Consider the following 19,929-nt stretch of genomic DNA (forward strand, 5'->3'; position numbering starts at 1 on the left):
GCTCTGCAGGTTCAGGGCATAAGATTCCTAGGTCTCACCTACACATGCACATCAGACTATGAAAGAGAGCAAGCATCCAGTAAGAACAATTCCCCAGCTAGATTAGAAAACATGGAAAAGATGCCAACTCTTGTATAATGAGAGTAAATTAAAATCTAAGCGCTTATTTGAACATGTTAGGATACATAGATTTAATGAAAAATCACTCTTGTCTAAGCAAAAATTCACTTTTCTCCCCACCCAATCCCCACAAGTTCCGGAATTCAAATGGATTTTTACTAAAATGTTAACCAGCTATATCACAGAATAGAAAAAAAATGTATACCGTAAGTATGCCTCTTCATGAATAGTACTGCCTTCACCAAAACGATAACAATCTAACCAGATTCCAGAAAACAATAAGCAGCCTGTTTCCTTTTGTCACATAAACGCTGTACCCCAGAAATAGCCTCTAAAAGCTCTTAACCACCTGATTAGTTACACACACATATGTAGTATACAGTTCCAAGAAGGCTAGCTGTCAGAGTTCAAGTTCTCATCCTAACAGCTACACAGTACAGAGTCGTGTGAACAGCCGAGTTCTCAAAGGGGGCAGTAACCGGTCATCCACAGGGCCTGTCTGTCAGGAAACTGAGAAGCGATCCTGACGTTTAGCAAGGCAAGACAGGGACGCTGCACATCTCCCCACAAATAACTGCACAGCCCAAAATGCCAATGGCACCCTGGTGACAAGCAATAGCCTGGAACCCCACAGAGCAAGGAAGGACTCTAAGAACTGCCACCGCTGCAGACACATCTTCCCTCAGAAATGGTCCATAGGAGGAAGAGAATGCCAGGCCAAGCCTCCAAATCTGTCAGTCCTTTGAAGAAGCTGAACTACTAGGGAAAGCAACAAGCACACAGGGAGGAGAGGGAGGCCTGAGAAGGAGGTAAAGAAAGAGAACGAGAAGAAAGATGACACAGAAGAGGGTATCCACAGAGCAGTGCATATGAGGTGGGTCACACGCACAGCACTATGGCAACAGCAGTGCATCATGAGTGAGGCCAGCCTCCGGGGCCATCAGGGGCTACCCAGCCACAGCTCTCCAAGGTGAGACACACTGAGTTCCGAGCAGCTACTCTCCAAGAGAACTGCTGAAAGCCAGTCAGCCCATTTCTGGTTTGCAGGCCTTACTGTGCTACAGCGTGTCCACCATGGCAACAACGCACATATCATGGCAATGACACATGAGCAGATAGCCACAGTGACCTCCTGCACACAGGGGAGCAGTGTCCCTGCCCCATGTTGGTTTGAGGCTGCACATCAAACAACGCAAAAGCTCACAAAACCCACCAACCATCTTAGTACAAAATGAACCAAGTAAGGCTTGTGTGCTGGACATGTACCCAATGGGAAACGTGTCCTGGGGTTACCAAGAGAGCAGGACAGGCCAGAGGCCAGGCACTGAGCACTCGGCCCACACCGGAAGGTCATGGCCAGCGTAATCCGAGGTCTAAGGAGCTGCCAGGGATTACAAGGACTACAGTTTTAGCCATGATCCCCCTTGGCTCCTAAAAAGCTACACAAACGTCCGTTGGGAGGCTGAGGCAGGAGAATGGCGTAAACCCGGGAGGCGGAGCTTGCAGTGAGCTGAGATCCGGCCACTGCACTCCAGCCTGGGTGACAGAGCGAGACTCCGTCTCAAAAAAAAAAAAAAAAAAAAAAAAATGAAACTATCTATCCAACTTCGTTTCCACTTAAAGTACTGCACTAAACATATCAATTGGGTGATTAATCAAGAGGTATTTAATTTTTTTTCCTGAACAGTTGCTAAACTGTTTTCAGTCATGGCACTACATTTCAAACATCTTAAGACAGTCATACTTAGGAGGAAGCCTGGCTGTGTACTTACAGGTTTTAAAAACACAGTCCAAGACCCCTGGGTTTACCAAGATAGTCAATGATCCACAGTCAGAGCCCAGGATAATTTCCTCAAGTGAAGACTGTTTTCGGAGCTAGTGGGCAGCCCTACAATATCCTCCTCTTCCTATGTTCAAGCTTGTCAATACCCCAGTTGAGTATCACCAGTCACTTTTGGGAATGCCACAGAATGCCCGGGTGGGTACCTCCCATCTGACTCACCCTGCACGCGGCCTTGAGCCTGCACCTCCACCTCCTCTAACACAAGCTGCTAGGATGAGAAGCTTTTGGGGATGCGGGGGAAGCAGCGCTCATCTCCTTTTTTAGCTATAATGAAACATACCCCGTTTTCGGCAGCTACTATCTTCGTTGCTTTCATGCCCTCTCCCTTACCGTGCTCCCTCCAGGGTGAGGTAGGGCGGCCCTCCTTTTATTCAAGGCCAGTCCCCAAAGCTGGGCTCTGGAGTCCATCCTTCTCTCCTCCAGGATACGGCTTTGTCAGTAAACCCCTTCTCGGCTCCTTCTTCCATTCACCCCTCTCTGCTGGCTCTCTGCCCTTGGCAACATGCTCCAGTTTCTCCCATTTAAAACAAACGACAGCACCCTCCCTAACCCATAAGCCCTCCTCCTCCACTCTCTCCTTCCTCTGGAGTCCCGTCAAAGTCATCTGGACCTGCCTGGTCCTCCCCACCACTGCAGCCTGGCTCCGCTCTGGCTCCGGTCACCAGTGCTGCAGTGTCGTGTCTGAGCCTCGTCAACCACGCCCTCCCCCTCCTCTGGGTAACTTTCCAGTCCTTCAGCATCCACAGCCCTGCTCCCGCTGGCTTCTTCCAGTCCCCCTAGTTCCAGAAAGATCTTCACAGAGATTCCACCTTGACTCCACCTTGTCTGGCCCTTACTCCAGGTCCCAGCCTGGGCCTCTACTCCTTCTCCCCACAGGTGCCCAGTAGTTTCAGGGTCTGGGGCCCTCGTTTCCCAAACCTGGGACATCTGACATTCTTGCAGAAACATATGGGAGTTCAGAAGAGAACAAGGTGAATAACCCATGTTTTTAAAACATGGGTTATTCCCCAATGGATTCTGGTCAATCACCACCTTGAAGGAAAGGCTGTGATCAAGACTCATGTATATGACAGCTTTCAAAGCACTAGCTTAGGCCTGCCTTCTGAACCGGAACCCCCCGGACCAGCTGCTTCCCAGGCATTCTCTCTTTCTACCCAGACATCTCAAGCTCAACATGTGTGCATGGAATTCGCCGCTTCCCCTGCTGGACTGTTGTCCCACAGTCGCCCTCTGCTCTGCGCTGTCTCCTTTGCTCAGCTGCAAGTTGAGGAGTCAGGGGCTGTGTCTCATGCACCTCTACACTCCTGTGCCCGGGTATAACAAGTGGCATGGGACTGTGGTCAGAAAATGTCCCCTGAGCAAAAAGAAAACCCCAGACTCACCCTGGCTTGAACAGGACACAGATGAGACACCTCAAAGGCTATCCTACACACAGACAGGGGGCCCTGGAGGGAAGGGGCAGCCCTTCCTGCCGACAAGGGTGAGAGGGGTGGTAAGAGCCTGCCTTCCTGAGGTCAGGAGAGCCGGTTAGCACTGTCATTCCTGGGAGCGGCGATTCTCAGACCTGGGTGAGCCTCACACTCCCCTGGAAGGCCACAGAGCCCCACCCCACCAAGTTTCTGATTCAGTCAACTGGGGGTGGGCCCAAGAATTGGAATCCTGGGGCGGGGGGGAGACGCTGCTGGTCCAGGGACCACACCTGGAGAACCACCGCTCGGCACAGGCTGGGACAGGAGGCCAGGCAGCCCCCACAAGGGACATGCCACTAAAACACCATCATGCTAGGTCAGCTGACCACCCCCCTCCAGTAACCGTCCGGCTCCCATACTAACAAAACAGTGGCCTTTGCTTTCTGAGACTTAATTTTAAAAGTAGGCAACAAGAATGTATCCAAACCCTTACCATGTTGCTGACCCTGTGGGAGACTGTTACAAAAAGAACCACCCACAAATCCCACCTCTCTGGGTCCACACCCCTATGAGTGTGACTTGGACACTCCCCCCAGCAAGAGACAGTGGCTGCTTCCGTGGCCCTTGAACCTGGGCTAGTCTTGCTTTGTGTTCTGATGAATATAATCTAAGCAAGGCCCCAAGAGGACTCGCAGAGCTCCCCTCCGCAGAGGGACGTGACCACGAGGCAGGGGAAAGCAGGCAATCGAAAATGGTGTGGTCAGAAAGACAATGACATCTGCCCACTTCCTGGACCCCAGTTGAGGTCCCAGGATGTGCCTCAAGTCATCCTGGGCCACCTGGCCTCAACCATGCCATTGGCTGACTACAGAGAGCCCAGAAAAGGCCAGCAAAACTGCTCAATCCACAGAATCACGAGAAATCGTGAGCCTGCTGTTTTGGCCACTCGGTTTTGGTTGGCTTGCTACTCAACAATAGGCAACTAATACAAAAACTGATGCTAGAAGCTGGGCACTGCCCCAGCGGAGGCCCTGACAGCCCATGCTTGGCTCTAGGTCAGAACTGCTGCGGCCCATCTGTTGTGAGATGCCTCCATCCCTGCCCTTTTTGAAGAGGAGTCTCTGCGGCTGGCCCACTCTTCCTGTCCCACAACTCTTGTTGAGCTGAGGTTCTCTGAATCAAGAGCTGGCAGCCCGTCCACACCCAGCCCAAAGCAGGCAGGGCACGCAGACCTTGAGTCGGACGCCGTGCCAGGAGGGAAGTGGGGAGATGCTGGAGGGAAGAGTCTCTCTCGCATGTGTAAGGGACATGAACCCTGGGGACTGGAAGGCAACCTTGTGGATTGTTACAATAATGGCACTAATAACCCATCCCTTGTGTCTACACCCCCCGCAAGACTTTGCCCGCTGCTCCCATAGGAGCAGCCCACACCTTGAATCACCTGGCCTGTGGTTCCTGAGCTGGTGCACCATCTCCAACGTCAAGCCTCAAGGGGCCCCGCAGTGCTCTGCCTCTTGGAAGGCCTCCATCAGCAGCATGTGAAGAGGCCTGTCCTAGCCACTGGAGAGGCCACAAGGAGGACACCAAGGCACTGGCTAAACATGCAGCCAACTGCTAGACCTGGGGTGAGACGCCCAGCCTTCCTTGCTGCCCCTGCTAAATCCAGGCCCCAGACACTCTCCAGCTGGCCACAGCCACACGAACGTGCCTCAGCCAGGCTGGCGGAAAAACCACCCATTCACCCCAAGGAATGGTGAGAAATGCTAAACTGTTATTGTTTTAGGTCGCCAAGTGCTACAGTGGTTTCTTGGTTTCTTATACAACAACAGATAATAGAATTCAACAGAAACCACTGCAGGAGAAAAGCGTCCATGGGCAGCGTGGTGGGAGGCAGATATTCCAGATTCTGGAATGTTTTAGTAACCTGCCCGTTTTCCTTTTGCCTGCACCAAGACTGCTTAGAAAACAGCTATTTTCACTTTTTTACAATCGTCCCAAAAGACCTTTAGAGGCGTATGGCACCCGTACAATAAGGGGTCACTGCATTGTCTCAATCTGCTCAAGTGCAGCATCTTTCAGAACCCCTGGCCTCTGTGTCAGCAGCTGCACACCAGGCTAAAAATTACCCCTGGCAAGCAGGGAGCCATCTGCTGAGGCCAGGGCACCAGGGCACTCAATAAGGCAGGGTTCCCCGAGCGGGCAGCCCTGCCCTCTGGCACTTCTTGCATAGGTTCATTACCATACCGTGTCCCCCATGGCCAGAAGAAAAACCAATGCCAAAGAGGGCCTATTTCAAATAAGAACCTTGAGATTCTGCTGCCAGAATTTATTCACCGAGGAACGTAGATTTCCTTGGCAGAAAAGGCACAATTCTGCCAGCCATCTTGATAATTTACTTTTCAGAAGGGTTTGGGCTGAACTGAGCGCCGGCTATGGCCTCAGATTAGAAAGGCCTGTAGCCCCTCACCCCCTCTGCCCCCGCCTAAAAGGAAGCAAAGCCTAAGCCAGGGCCAGGCAGGAGAATCAGGACACCCAGGAGCTCGGCCTTTTCCGAAGCAGGGGGAGGTCAGGACACACAGACACCCCCACAATATTCCCCTCCAAAGTCACCTCCCCTAGGGCAACAACACTGGGGGATGGGGGAGGGGCTGGGGGCAGCCTGCACACAGCAACCCCTCCTCAGGCCCTGGACTCAGCACTCGAAAATATCGATTAGATGTCTTGTTCCTACAGTGGAGCCGGGATCACCACCCTAGGACAGGCAGGAGGATCGGCTTCTCTAATGACCAAGGGAAGCGCAAGGGGGTAACTTCCCTTTCCCGAGCTCACAGAGCCTCGAGCCCCACAAGCTGCCTCACGCTCATGAGCCCTGGCTTTCTCCTCTGAGGGAAGGGTTCAGGGATAAAAAGATGATAAATAATAGCATCCACCTCTGCATTAAGTGCAACTGAGAGTGAGGATCCAGCACCTTCTCGTGGAGGTGTCCGACACATCCAGGCAGGGTCTGAATAGAAGGCACTCGAATACTGAGTTCTCTACTCACCAACTTTCCAATTCCCTAAAATCTCCCCAGGAATTTTAAGAAACAGCCCAACTTTCCATTTTGGGGGGGCCTCAGGGTTAAGAGCCAGCACGCCCCGCCTGAAGGACAGGCTTTGGTTGGATAGGTCAGGGGTGGTCAGCTGGAAAGCTGAGCGGGGCGAGGGATGGTGGCTGGAGTGCGGTGGAGGGAGGGGCACTGGCAGTATGCTGGGGTGAAAGGGGCTTTCAAAATAGGTCAGTCTTTGCTTTTTCCAGTTTTTAGACAATTTTCGTCCTGTTTTCTCTCAGTCATTTCTGTGAACAGATGCTTTGTCAAGCTGTATGTATTTTTTTTTTCGTGGATGCAAAATTGCTGTCTTGGTGTAATATGACTCAGGCGTTTTCTCCCTGCAGTGCACACAGCGTGTGGCCAGCCTCGTAGGAGTGGGTTTATTGAGGGTACACTTGTTCCACGCGCTGGGTCAGGAGCTTTACATGAACTGTCTCAGCACATTCTCATGACAGAGCTAAGAGGAAAGTACTTCTACCATTTTACAGATGAGAAAACTGAGCAGAAGAGTTGTTGAGTATCTTGCCCTTGGTCCCATCGCTGGCAGAGGGCGGAGGAGGGGTTTGAACCTAACCAGCAAGCTCCTGCCTCCTCACTGTACTAGGCTTGAGACCATGTCATTAGAAACCAAAAAAGCAAATATTCCATTATATGGCTGCATTAGAGTATTTAACCTGTCTTCTGCTGCTTAATTAGGTTGCCTTTACTTCTTTTTAAATTTTGTGTTTTAAGAAACCCGGGTTGTGCATTTCTGCTGTGGCGGGGAGTGAGTGCCTGTCAGCTCCTGGTCAAAACTTGGGAAATGTGATTGGAAAGGACCACAGATGGCTTCCTGGAATTTGCTCGTCAGCTTCAGGGCCCATCCCAGTGGTGCGGGTGTGGAATATGTTATTCAGATACGCAAGACCGCTGTCCACAGGCTCATTTTCATGAGACGCTTGACAGGTGGAAATGGGCCTGCTGATACTGACCCCATGTGAGGACAACATGCCCACACGGTCACTCTGTGTTTGTGTCAGATTCCCTGAGAAAAGGCAGTGACGTCAATCTGTATGCACTCGGAAGTAGAGATTTGTTTTGTAATTTTCATCAGCATCCTTTCGGAGTTTATTTCCATTTTGTGTAGATGTGGGCCTATCACTCTTCACAGGGAATGGCCAGCCACTGAGAATAACTGAAAAATCAGAGGATCCATGTATGTGTGCACACAGCAGAGTCGGGCGTGGTGGCTCACACCTGTAATCCCAGCACTTTGGGAGGCCCGCGGATCACTTGAGATAAGGAGTGTGGGACCAGCCTAGGCAACAAAGCGACACCTCAACTATACCCAAAAAAAAAAAAAAAAAAAAAAAAGGTCTGCCCTTCTCCCTCCACTTCATCTAAGAAGCCCAGAGATGGAGAGGACATCTGATCCCAGTGGCCAAGACCCCACTCCCATTAGAGCAGTGTGAACATGAGGCCTGCACAGGGGCGGGGTGCCAGGAAACATGCTCCGCAGGCCACCAGTGAGGACGAAAGTTAAGACCTGAAAGACCAGGTCAGAATCAAGAGCATCCAGGGGAGCCCTGTCACAGAGGCTGTGCCCACACCTGGGCAACTCTCCCACAGGCCACCGCCAACCCCTTCCCCGCTCTTCTCTGGGCCCACCTCCATATGTCCCTGTGCCTTGAAAGACTGGGGAGGGCACACAGGCTGCGCAGGCAAACCTGAGCAGGGAGGCTTTTCTGAGGAACGGCCAAACACAGTTCAAGAGGCAGAGCCGCCTGGATGCAGAGGATATGGGACTGGGACAGTGTGAGCCACAAAGGAGGTAGGGGGTGCCCAGCACTGCCTGGCCAGCACTACCCAGCCACAGATGCAGAGCCAGCGGCCACGGGAGACCAGAGGGGTTCAGAGGCACACAGTTGAAAATCCCAAAACAAGGGGAGGGACAGAGTCATCAACTGCTTTATTGGAACAAATGTCCCCTACTGTGACTGCAGCCAAGTTCACGCTGTCCTCTTGCGGCCCCCACCCCCACACCCCAGCTCTTGTACCTCTCTGGGCCTGACTCAATGGCAGAAAGCAAAATGAGAGCTCTGCAGGGGGATGGTCTCCTCAGCCACAGCTCCCTAGACTAAAAATCAGGCCTCCACAAAGCTGGAGAGCCGTCTCCACCAGGCCCACCCCTGGGTTCCCATTGGGCCACCAGACTCTCATTCATGAGGATGTGCAGGTCAGCCCAAGGTGGTCCTCTGCTCCAGGAGGCCCTGGACAGGCCAGGGGCCATCAGTCTCGGGCTCCCTTCACAGACTACGCATGACCTGGGGGTGTGCCCTGCCAATGTCATGACCACACCTACCTTGCAAGGTGAAAACCTCAATGAATGAGAAAGACAAATGGAGGTGTCTCCTGATCTACAGACTGATTCTGCGCTCAATGAGAACGCCAGAAGGTGGGTGTTTTCCTGCTCCCTCTCATCTCACAAAACATGGTCCCCTCAGCCCAGTGTACGAGGCGGGCAAAACCAGCAACTCCAGCCTGGCCTCCAGGGTTCTGGCTCCTTCGAGGAGAAAACCCAAGTGCGAAGTTACTGTTACCCACTTGAGATTTACCAAGAGAATTTCGAAGCTCCGCGCTTCTGCAGCTCAGAAGCAGGGTCATTCCACAATACAATACAACACTTTATTATACTCCATAATCCCTTGAAAGAATTCGTTAAAATTGTTCTATGATGACTTAAGTATTTTATATTTTTAAACCTGAATAGCTGTCATCATCTTCTTTTGATCATTTCTGGCAATGAAAAATGCATGTGGCATTACTAATCAACTTTCAGAGTTACTCAGCTCCAAATGTACCACTTGCACAGTCAAACCACACTCAACTACTCTGGTTGAAACCAAGCTTCTCTATGCTTTTCCATGAAAACAAAAAGAAACTGAGGGTGATGTGCTCTAATACCCGGTATTTCTCACACCACTATCCCCTACAGGAATGGGCAAGAGGACGTTGGAGGGAAGCTGAGACTGGAGCAGGGAAGCTGAGACTGGAGCAGGGAAGGGGAGTTGGCTGCAGGCACGGACTCTCCTCCACTCTGGCCTTGGCAAGCATCTCTAACGAATCACAAACTCTCTCCTAGAGCTGAACTGAGCCTCAGAACCTACTCACCCCAGCCAGTCGCCACCAATTTGGCCAACTGGGCAGGCAGGTGGAAACCTACATGTTGGCCCGTCTGGTTCTACCACCCACAGACGCGTGCTGGCGGCTACCATTCCAGCTCACCCTTCCATACCCTCGCCCAGGCCCCCCACCCCATGTTTCATCATTAATGGTGTGTCTACCTACCATTTCCAAAGCTGGAAACCTCCGCACCCCCATTCCTCTCTCACCCCAACATGCAAACCGTGCCATGGTTCTTCCGAAGTGTCTCTCCATCCAGCTCCCTCCAGGTCACTGCCTTGGCCTCCCTCCCCCACAGCAGCAGCCTCCAACTGATCCACTTCAAGACCTGCCTGTGCCCTGCTGACAGAGCTGATCTTCCTAAAAGCTCACGGTTTCCTTCACTGCTTAAAACTGGGGACGACCCACTGCCCTTTGCACTGAGGTCACACTCAGCTTGTGAATCTAAACCCCAAAGCTCCTTTCTAATCCCCCCACTTACCCTCTTGTCATCCAACTTCTTAATATTGTCTACAAGCGCCAAAGGTCACACACAGATGAGTCCCTTCACAGAAAATTCTCAAGGTGACACCATTTTTTGACTGGTGGAAATAGATCCTTGGTCGCTGAGGCTGAGGTGAGGAAAAGACTAACAAACTACCAAATGGGAGGTGCCAGCGGCCCCTGTAGGCCCGGGGATGGGTGTGGTTGGGGTCCTAACACAAGGCTTCCAGAAGACGCATTCGGCCATTCATGCAATGACCCTACTCAACTTAAAAGGCTCCCGGGTCTAAGAAATGATGCTGGGAACCGCAGAGGCAAGATCACGGCGACCAGAATTTGCAGAAATCCATGGACCTTTAAATTGCCTTGTAAAGGTAACCACTAAATCTCTTAAAATAGAAAGGGTCTACCTGCAGGGCCGGGGAAAGAAGGCTCTACTCCACAGGCACTGCCAGGAGAAGGAAGCCGACGTCAGACAAGAGACCCATTGCAGGAAAAATGATGGCAAAGAAAGAAGGCAAAAGGTACTGGCCCTGTATGTGGGTGCTCACACGCAGACACACACACACACACAACCTGTCAAGAGGACCAGACACGACAGTGTCTGTCTGTGGCTCCCAGACAGAAACACACACATACTTCCAGAAAGTCTGTGCAAGAGAAATCCTAACAATTTGAGCAGAAACTTAACTGAATCTAAGAGAAGGTCTTGCAAAACACCTGGAATACTTAAGGCAGCTCCGTATACACACCCATAAAGAACTAGATTCCCAGAGCTCCTGGCCTTCTCAGTGTCACAGATTAGGTGACAGCTGCAGTCAGAGGCAATGACTCTTCTCTTGGATACGGTCTTGGATGTGGCCTGGGCAGAATGACGCCGTAAGCAAAGCTACTGTCATGCCCGGGTGCCCTCTACGGAGGAGGCATGAGCTCCATTTTCTGACTTTTAGGTGACTTGTCTTCAGGCACAGAGCCTCAACAGGAACCCACGGCCATCTGACTCCGAACACTGAGCACACCCATCACTGTCTCCTGAGCTCTGACAGCAACATACAACACGAGGGCACAAAAGAAGAATCCCAGGCTCTGGAATGAAAAGCTGTGGTGCGCTGCTGCACGACCTCCAACAAGTTCTTAGCTTGTCAGTCAAATGGACAATGACCTCACACGTCTGTTCGGCGATCAAACCACGTTGTCTGCCGGCAATGTGGTGAACTGCCACCACCTTCACCAGAGTTGGCATAGACTCTTCAGCAAGCACACTGAAGACCATGGGAGGTCATCTTTAAAACAGCACTCAATTTTGGAGATGTTTTTGGAAATCATTAACTTGCTGGCCAAAACTCTTAACTGAGAACACACCAGGTACAACACAATGCAACACGGTCCCCAAAGGGTAAAAACGAGAGTAGTTTTTTAGTATGGCTGAACTTTAGGTCAATCTCTTATTCTTTAATACAGATTATTCTTCCCCTAAGTAAGAAATCCTAAAGCTAATTGCAAACAAACAAAATACCCTGGAAACCCATCTCATCAAATTAACCTGGCCATTAAATGTGAAGCAGCTTTCCGTGCTGAAAGGAATAGTGAACAATTTGCCTAAAGCAAGCCTATTCATCCATAAAGGTCTTCTTTCATTCTAACCAGTTTAAAGCTCACTCTTTATCAGGGTCTTTCCAATACACCCTCCCAAAACCGGGAAATCAAGCTGCCCTTTTTATAAAATATCTATACATGCAGGGATATGTACAGAAAAGGCCAATGGAAAGTTTATAAACCAAACGAGAAAGACTAAATAAAAGCCAAGTGCTCTTTTCTGGAAAGTTTTCCAGCCAGCAGTTGTCATCAAAAACCTGTCATGGTCAAAACCCAATCTGGGATGGCGTATCCCTGGCCTCCTCCGTTGCTCTGGGAAGTGCCCAGGGCTTTCCACTATCAGGACAGCATCACACCTTAGGGACTCCCCCTAGTCGGATCCTGGGGCTCCACACACCAGCCAACCCTAGACACCTTTTGATATAAACAGACCAGGAGAAACATCAAGCTCCTGATTTTGACTTGATAAGAAGTTTAAGGTCAGGACTGGCTTTCACATCAGTGCTGACTCAGGACATCAGGGCTCCTCTTGAAGCCAAGGAACAAATTTGAATGCCTGTTCTCCTCCTCACTCCACCTTCACCCTTTGAAGGTGCAGATGTTATTAATGGGTTTTTGGCTAGACACCACTAACCGCCCAATGGTGCCTATCGTCCCCACAGCGGCCTCTGCTCCGTTAGAGGTGAGCTGGAACTGCAGACGCAGGACACTGTACCAGGAGAAAGACGCTTTGGGAACTACCTGCTCTGTGATCGTGAGGCCAGCGCCCTCCCAGGGCCCACCCTCCCTGCTGCGTGGGGCTGGGATTCTCCACCTGGGCTGCGTGTGGGCAGCCTCCTCAACAGCTCCATGTCCCAGCCTCAGCCAGGACCGATTCAACCAGAATCTTTGGGAAGGGACCCACCCCTCATTAGCTGAGTTAAGCTAACCAGAGACTCCCACATGTGGCCAAGGTTGAGGACCACCGGTCTAGTCTAGGAGATTTGCCCCAGACTCTGCAGAAGTCACAATGCCAGTAGTGATGCCTGGAAAACTCCTTTTATCCTGGGTCACGTTCATGCGCGCCTGCTGGAGGATCCGTCGGTCGCGGACATATCGGCGCTATCGACTTATCGCAGTATTATTACAAATCTTTATCCGCATATCTCCTCCCTCTACCGGAATGGGAGGTGATGATATCCACCGCAGCGGGATAATGGCTGGCGGTGAGTGACGGTGGTTAGATCGTCCCGCGCCCCGCCTGCCACCGTCCGTCCACGGACCGTCATCGCATAACCGCCGCTGCGCGCGCGCATCCACCCGCCGCGCCCCGCCACCTGGATCCTTCTTGCCGCCGCTGTCCGCGTCCACCGCCTGCGCCCATCCACGCGCGTCGTACCACCGCGCCTCCGCGCACGCGCACGCACACCTATCCATACCCGCTTGCACCCATCACGCACGTCCCGTACTTCCACCTGCACGCCCGTCCACGTCTCTGCACACGCCCCCATACCCGCCGCATTGCCATCCGCCGCGCACCCCGTCGTCAAGTCCACGCATCACGCATCCCCGCATCCAGCCCCTTCCACGCATCTCATCCACCCCGCGCACCCCGCCACGCATCCACCACCACTGGCCCACACGCATCCATGCCTGCCACGCCCATTACGCATCCATGCCCATTCTGGCCCTCTCCGCGGTGCCATTTAAAGAAAGATTAGCCAGTGTATGGTGAAGTTATTCAGCCTGGTTCAAATCTAGGGTCCAAGTAAAAGTCGGTATTTATCTCAAATACCTATCGCCAATAGATAAACCAAAGAATCAAAGAGGCAGCGGATTTTCCTGGTCCTCAAATCATTTTTCCGAGAAGGTCTTTATTTTCCTGAAGCTAACTGGTAGATGATCGTTTTTATGCTGATAACTGGCGCTTTCTGCACGGAACCGTTTGCAATCGATCTACTAATTACTACAATGTAAATTCCTCCTGGTCTGTGTCCATGAACAGAGAATTTACTTTTCTAAGTGGCACTACTCAGTTTATCTACCTGAGCTGTATTAATGCATTACACATGCGCCCACAATCTGGTTTAGTAAACTCATTTCTCCCATAGTATACACTTTACTTTATCCCTACAATAATCACATCATCTAGAAGACAAGCTGAATAAATACCCTACAGTATTTGACAAAAAAGAAAACTGGCACAAAGAGAAGTTAAATTCTATGAATTTCAAAGTCTAGGTTTACATAATCAATTAGTTTTCAGGCTGGGCACGGTGGCTCACGCCTATAATCCCAGCACTTCAGGAGGCTGAGGCGGGTGGGTCACTTGAAGCTAGGAGTTCAAGACCAATCTGGCCAACATGGTCAAACTTCATATCTACAAAAAATACAAAAATTAGCCAGGTTCCCAGCTACTCAGGAGGCTGAAGCATGAGAATCACTTGAACCTGGGAGGTGGAGGTTGAAGCGAGCTGAAATTGCACTACTGCAGTCCAGCCTGGGTGACAGAGTGAGACTGTCTCACAGTCTTCCTAAATTCCTTAATATTTCCTAAATATGAAGGAATAGTTAATATTTAGAAGAACCCCAGTGCTAGCATCTACTATTTGTAAAAGAATACTTAAGATATAAAATGCTCTAGCTAAGTTAAAAATATTGCAGGGCATGGTGGCTCAACCCTGTAATCCCAGCTACTCGCAAGGCTGAGGTGGGAGAATCGCTTGAGCCCAGGAGTTTGAGGCTGCAGTGAGCTATGATTGAGCCACTGCACTTCAGCCTGGGTGACAAAATGAGAACCCCCATCTCTAAAAATAAAAAATGTAAATTCGATTTTTGGAAAGTGTTAAAAATGAGAAAAAAACTACTGTACCACCTAGATCAATTGATTCCTTGTGGCCTCAGTACCCAACACACACACACACACACACACACACACACACTCATGGACGCACATACACCGCACCACCACCTGCTCTGTTACCTTCGAAAACCACTGTCTGAAGCTCCGTGAGGTCACAGTGCAGGGGAAGGTGACCCTAGAGAGAATAATGCTCAGACACCATGGGGTCCAGTCTGGACACCGCACTGGTGTGTGCGGCTCTCCGCCCAACTCTCCAGGAGTCACACTCCTTCTCAGCACAAGTTAAACAGAGGCTCTCCTAGTCTGCTGATGCCTACCCACCACCGGGAGCTAGCGGGCACCCCACCTGGTCTTATCCACATCCTCCTCCAACCACACGGGGCAGCCGAGGCAAGGCCCATGGTCACAAAGCTCCAGCGCCCCTGGAGTCCCCACCAGGGAACCTCGGCCCTGCCCCAGGATCTCCCAGTGGTTGTGTGGGGTACTTTTCTTCAACAGAAGGCTCCCTGGCTCAAAGATGAGGCCTGCGGTTTCTCTGAGGTGACAATGAAACCGCCTCTGCAAAAATTCTAACAGTGAGAAAATGATGACAGTGAAAGAGATCTGGCCTGACCGACTCCATCTTGCTTCTAACCTCCAAGCTGTCCTTTTCATTCCTGGACACGGGCTAAACTAACTTCGGGAGGAACCTGGTTTATAGTTTAACTTTGAAATAAAAATGGTAATAGCCCTTTCCCAAAACAAACCCCCTTCTTGCCTGGGGACTATACTACCTCTGTAAGACTAACAAATTAACTACAAGATTAGAAATTATGGTTTAGGAGTCACGCAGGCCAGAGGCTACAAGATTCTGAACCTCCCAAAACTGCTCCTGGGGATAAGATCACTGCTGTAAAAACTAAGATCAGTGCTTGGGATATTTTGCAGACCCAGCATTCCGATGCACCAGCTAGTGCCACCCAGGCCAGTAATCTGGCTCAACCAGTTCTGGGATCCCACCCAGGAACCGAAAACAGCAAAAAACCCACTTCGATCTCCTATGATTCCATCTCCGACCCAACCAACCAGCATTCCCCACTTCCTGAACCCCTACCCACCAAATTAGCCTTAAAAATCCCAATCTCCAAATTTGCAGAGAGGCTGATTTGAGTAACAATAAAACTCTAGTCTCCTGCAGAGCCAGCACTGTGTGAGTTAAACTCTTTGTCTATTGCAATTCCCTTGTCTTGATAAATCAGCTCTGTTTGGGCAGCAGGCAAGGAGAACCCACTGAGCGTTCCCAACAAACAGGCCCTGACAGCATAACCAGGACAGTTTCATTGGGCAAGAACTTGAAAAAAAATATGCAATGGGGTGGGCACGGTGGCTCACGCCTGTAATCCCAACATTTTGGGAGGCTGAGGCAGGCGGATCACCCCAGGTCAGGAGTTCGAGACCAGCCTGACCAGCCTGTATTTACTAAAAATACAAAATTAGCTGGGCGTGGTGGCGCATGTCTGTAATCCCAGCTATTTGGGAGGCTGAGGCAGGAGAATCACTCGAACCTGGGAGGCGGAGGCTGGGGTGAGCCGAGATCACGCCATTGCACTCCAGCCTAGGTAACAAGAGCAAAAGTGTCTCAAACAATATGTATACACATATATACATAATGCATTCCAAATAAGGTATACAATTCCTTGGAAAGTGAATCTGGCACCTTCTTTATTAAAATCAAAATGCAAACAAAATTCATGGAAAACATACCCAGTGTACAAATACGCAGTAACAAACAGTAGCAGCTCCCACTGCTGAAGCTCCTCCCATGGGAAGGCCTCGTGCTGGGGAGCGTTCATAAATACTGTTTCTAGACCTCACAACCGCCCCATGAGAAAAGGAACGCCGTCCTCATGACACAGCTGAGACAATTCAGGCACAGACCTTACACAAGATCCCCCACAGCTCGGAAGCGGGGTTTAAGGGTCACAGGTCATTCTCTGGACTGCAAAGTGCTCATAAGCTGCAAGCTTCACAGGGTGCCTGACTCCAGAGGCACCTAACTGGCAAGGCTCACCCTGTGAGCACACTAGAATGCCAGGATCCGCGCAGAGAGTAAACTGTGATGCCACTGCCCATTCCCCACAGGTGAGCTCACCTTCCTGTACTTTACCAGAGCTGATGGAAGCAATGATGAGTATCAGGAAACTGACTATTCTAGAAGCCAGACCAAATTGTTTTGGTGTATGCAGATTTCAATCAATATCGCACTTCCTTTACCTGAAAATCTTTCAGCTTTTAGAGGCCTCGAAGGGGAAATTCCTGGAATGGAGGTACTAAGGTCACAGACAAGGTTGAGTTGTCACAAACAGGAACACACGCATCCTGCCCACCAGGGGAAAAAAAGTGTCACTGAGTGTTCTTTTCTCCCTAGGTGGGGCAGCAAGGGCAAAAGGGAACGTGAGCAATCAAGATGCAATCTGTGGAGCCAAATCCTACATCTCACAGAAACTCTGCAAGCTCCAGGCCAAGCAGTGGGACAACGGGCCGCCAAGTCAGCTGTTTTGTGCAGCCCTGGGGGGATTCAAGAATTCCATGGGTGGGTGACAGGCTGGATCAGGAGCAAACACACTTCAGTAGGGATCAGAGAACAAATGCCTTAGGCCTTGAGAGCTAAATTGTCTGTTGCATATTATTCTTCTACCTTTTTTTTTTTTTTTTCTCTTCCAAGAGAAGGGATCTCTCCCTGTGGCCCAGACTGGAATGCAGTGGCACAATCATGGCTCACTGCAGCCTCCAACTCCTGGGTTCAAGTGATCCTCTCACCTCAGCCTCCCAAGTAGCTGAGACTACAGGTGTGTGCCACCATGCCCGGCTGATTGTTATTTTACTTTTTGTAGAGATAGGGTCTCTCTATGTTGCCCAGGCTGGTCTCTAACTCCAGGGCTCAAGTGATCCTCTCACCTTGGCCTCCCAAAGTGCTGGGTTTACAGGGAATAGCCACCACACCTGTCCTCTCCATTTTTAAAAGTTCATGAGCTGACAAAAGCTGGCCTCCGAGTCCCCTGCAGAGGCCCACTGCCCTGGGGCCCTGGGAGCTGCCCTGACCTCTCGGAATGATCTTCCAAGCATCACTCAACAGAACCAGAAACACACACCTGCCAGCAGCCACACTGCTCCGCCTGCCCTCCAGCCGCCCAGTTGCCACACTCCTCCGCCTGCCCTCCAACCGCCTGGCCACACTCCTCCGCCTGCCCTCCAGCCACCCGGTCGCCACACTCCTCCGCCTGCCCTCCAGCCGCCCAGTCACCACACTCCTCCGCCTGCCCTCCAGCCACCCGGTCGCCACACTCCTCCGCCTGCCCTCCAGCTGCCCAGTCAACACACTCCTCCGCCTGCCCTCCAGCCGCCTGGTCACACTCCTTCGCCTAGTCACACTCCTCCGCCTGCCCTCCAGCCACCCGGTCGCCATACTCCTCCGCCTGCCCACCAGCCGCCTGGCCACACTCTTCAGCCTGCCCTCCAGCCGCCCGGTCGCCACACTCCTCCGCCTGCCCTTCAGCCACCCAGTGAAAGGGAGGGAGAAGCAAGACCCTGTGTGCCCCTGACAATGGCCGGAGCCCGCCCCTCCCACCTCATCTCCTTACCTACCACCCAGTCCCTTGAAGCAGCTACCTCCAAAGATGAGAAGGGGAGGCTTGGCAAGTAAGTCACTCACGCAGGGACACAGCCAGGGTGGCGGCCTTCAGCTCCTTGAGCCCTCAAGACAATGTTCTTCAGCCTATACCGTGATCCCCTCAAGACCCACCTCCAAAGGAGCAGAGTATTTTTATGGGCAGTGCCACCTCTCTGGACGGTGGCCCTGGGAGGGCTCCCGCCAGGCAGTCCTCCTGAGTGAGGCTGCTGGGATGGCTAAGGACACCTGTCTTTGTGGGGTCTCTCACAAACACACACACCCCACCTGGAGTGGGGACTTCCCCCGGGACGGCATTACCCTGCCGCCGCTGCAATGTCGGCTTTGAACACCAGTGGGCTCATTCACAACAGCACAGCACCCGGCACACGGGAGACCTCAACCCCTTCCGCTAAATAAACAAGCGAGGCGAGTGCAGCTGAGGAGCCGAGGCTCCAGCCGCCAGCTGTGGCACGAGGAGCAGACAGACCTTCCAAACTAAGGACCAGGCCACACACTGGCCAGGGTGCCGGCCTCACTGCCCATGGCAGGACAGGGGCCCCACCTCCACCCAGGTCCACACCAACAGCCCAAGAAGTGGCAAGTGGGCGGAGACATGCACTCCTAGGTAGAGAATGTGAGACAGAAGAAGAGGTGGTGATCTTTCTAGTCGTCACCTAGGTTCATTTCTGCTGCCCCTCAGTGTAGTGCAGGGGCTGAGGGCACAGCTCCTGGAGCCAGTCTGCCTGAATCGAATCCCCAGCTCTGATGAGGGGGACCCTGACAAAGTCACTTAAACGCCCTGTGCCTCAGCTGCCTCTTCTGTAGGTGGGGATAACAAGAGTGCCCGCAACGCAGGGCTGTGGGATGAGCCTGCTGAGGGGCTCAGGGCTCGGCTGCATGGCCCAGCCACTTCCATGATGCCTCCGCTGCTCGCTCGGGGTGCAGCTGGAGGTCAGAGTGGGCAGGGCCTACCCTGCAGACGTCACCTGTAGCTTCCATCCTGGTTTTCTGTCACCACAACAGACACCTGCTTTCTGGTGCTCATCAATGTCACTAATCCACAGGGATGTCAGCAAATCCTCATCACTTCCAGAACTTCCTTCCCAAGAAGGATGCTGAGCTTCAGGTTTCAGTGAAGGAAAGGGTGTTCTCCATCGGCTAGGTCAATCACTTTGCTTTGGAGGTCTTTTTTTTTTTTTTAAAGATGGAGTCCCGCTCTGTCCACCAGGCAAGAGTACGGTGGAGTGATCTCGGATCACTGAAACCTCCCCCTCCCAGGTTCAAGCAATTCTCCTGCCTCAGCTTCCCTCATAGCTGGGGTGACAGGTGCCTGCCACCACATGCGGCCAATTTCTCTATTTTTAGTAGAGATGGGGTTTTACCATGTTGGTCAGGCTGGTCTCCAACTCCTGACCTCAGGTGATCCCCCCGCCTCGGCCTCTCAAAGTGCTAGGATTACAGGTGTGAGCCACCGCGGCTTGGTGCCTATTTTTAATCCTTTCCTCGAGCAGTAGCTTACTGCACCTTCAACTGATCTTCCGCTCCAAGGGGAGTTTCTGAGCTCATCTTATTCCTTCTTTTCCCAGTCTCTTGCCCCTTCTTTCTCCTTCCTCTATTCTGGCACACACACACACACACACACACACACGCACAAACCTGCCTACAAAAGCATGCCTTGTGCTAAACCCTCCCTCCTGGAGGTAGCTCCCAGAGCAGCCTACCTGCCGCCTGACC

The 19,929-nt window shown here is 51.8% G+C and overlaps 1 protein-coding gene across 2 annotated transcripts in view; it reads right to left on the bottom strand.

Annotated features, from left to right (window-relative positions):
• STK24 (serine/threonine kinase 24) overlaps window positions 1–19,929 on the bottom strand; it is a 126,231-nt gene that overhangs the window by 67,863 nt on the left and 38,439 nt on the right. The window contains exon 1 of one of the 2 annotated variants that reach the window (XM_003914021.5): window positions 2,294–2,641. The exons of the other annotated variant lie outside the window; for it this stretch is intronic. Coding sequence (XP_003914070.1) covers window positions 2,294–2,371 — 78 coding nt within the window. The 5' untranslated portion in view covers window positions 2,372–2,641. Of the gene's footprint in view, window positions 1–2,293; window positions 2,642–19,929 lie in introns of those variants that run through there. 2 annotated transcript variants of the gene reach the window in all.

Source organism: Papio anubis, chromosome 15 (genome assembly GCF_008728515.1).
Source record: "Papio anubis isolate 15944 chromosome 15, Panubis1.0, whole genome shotgun sequence".
Taxonomy (NCBI): domain Eukaryota; kingdom Metazoa; phylum Chordata; class Mammalia; order Primates; family Cercopithecidae; genus Papio; species Papio anubis.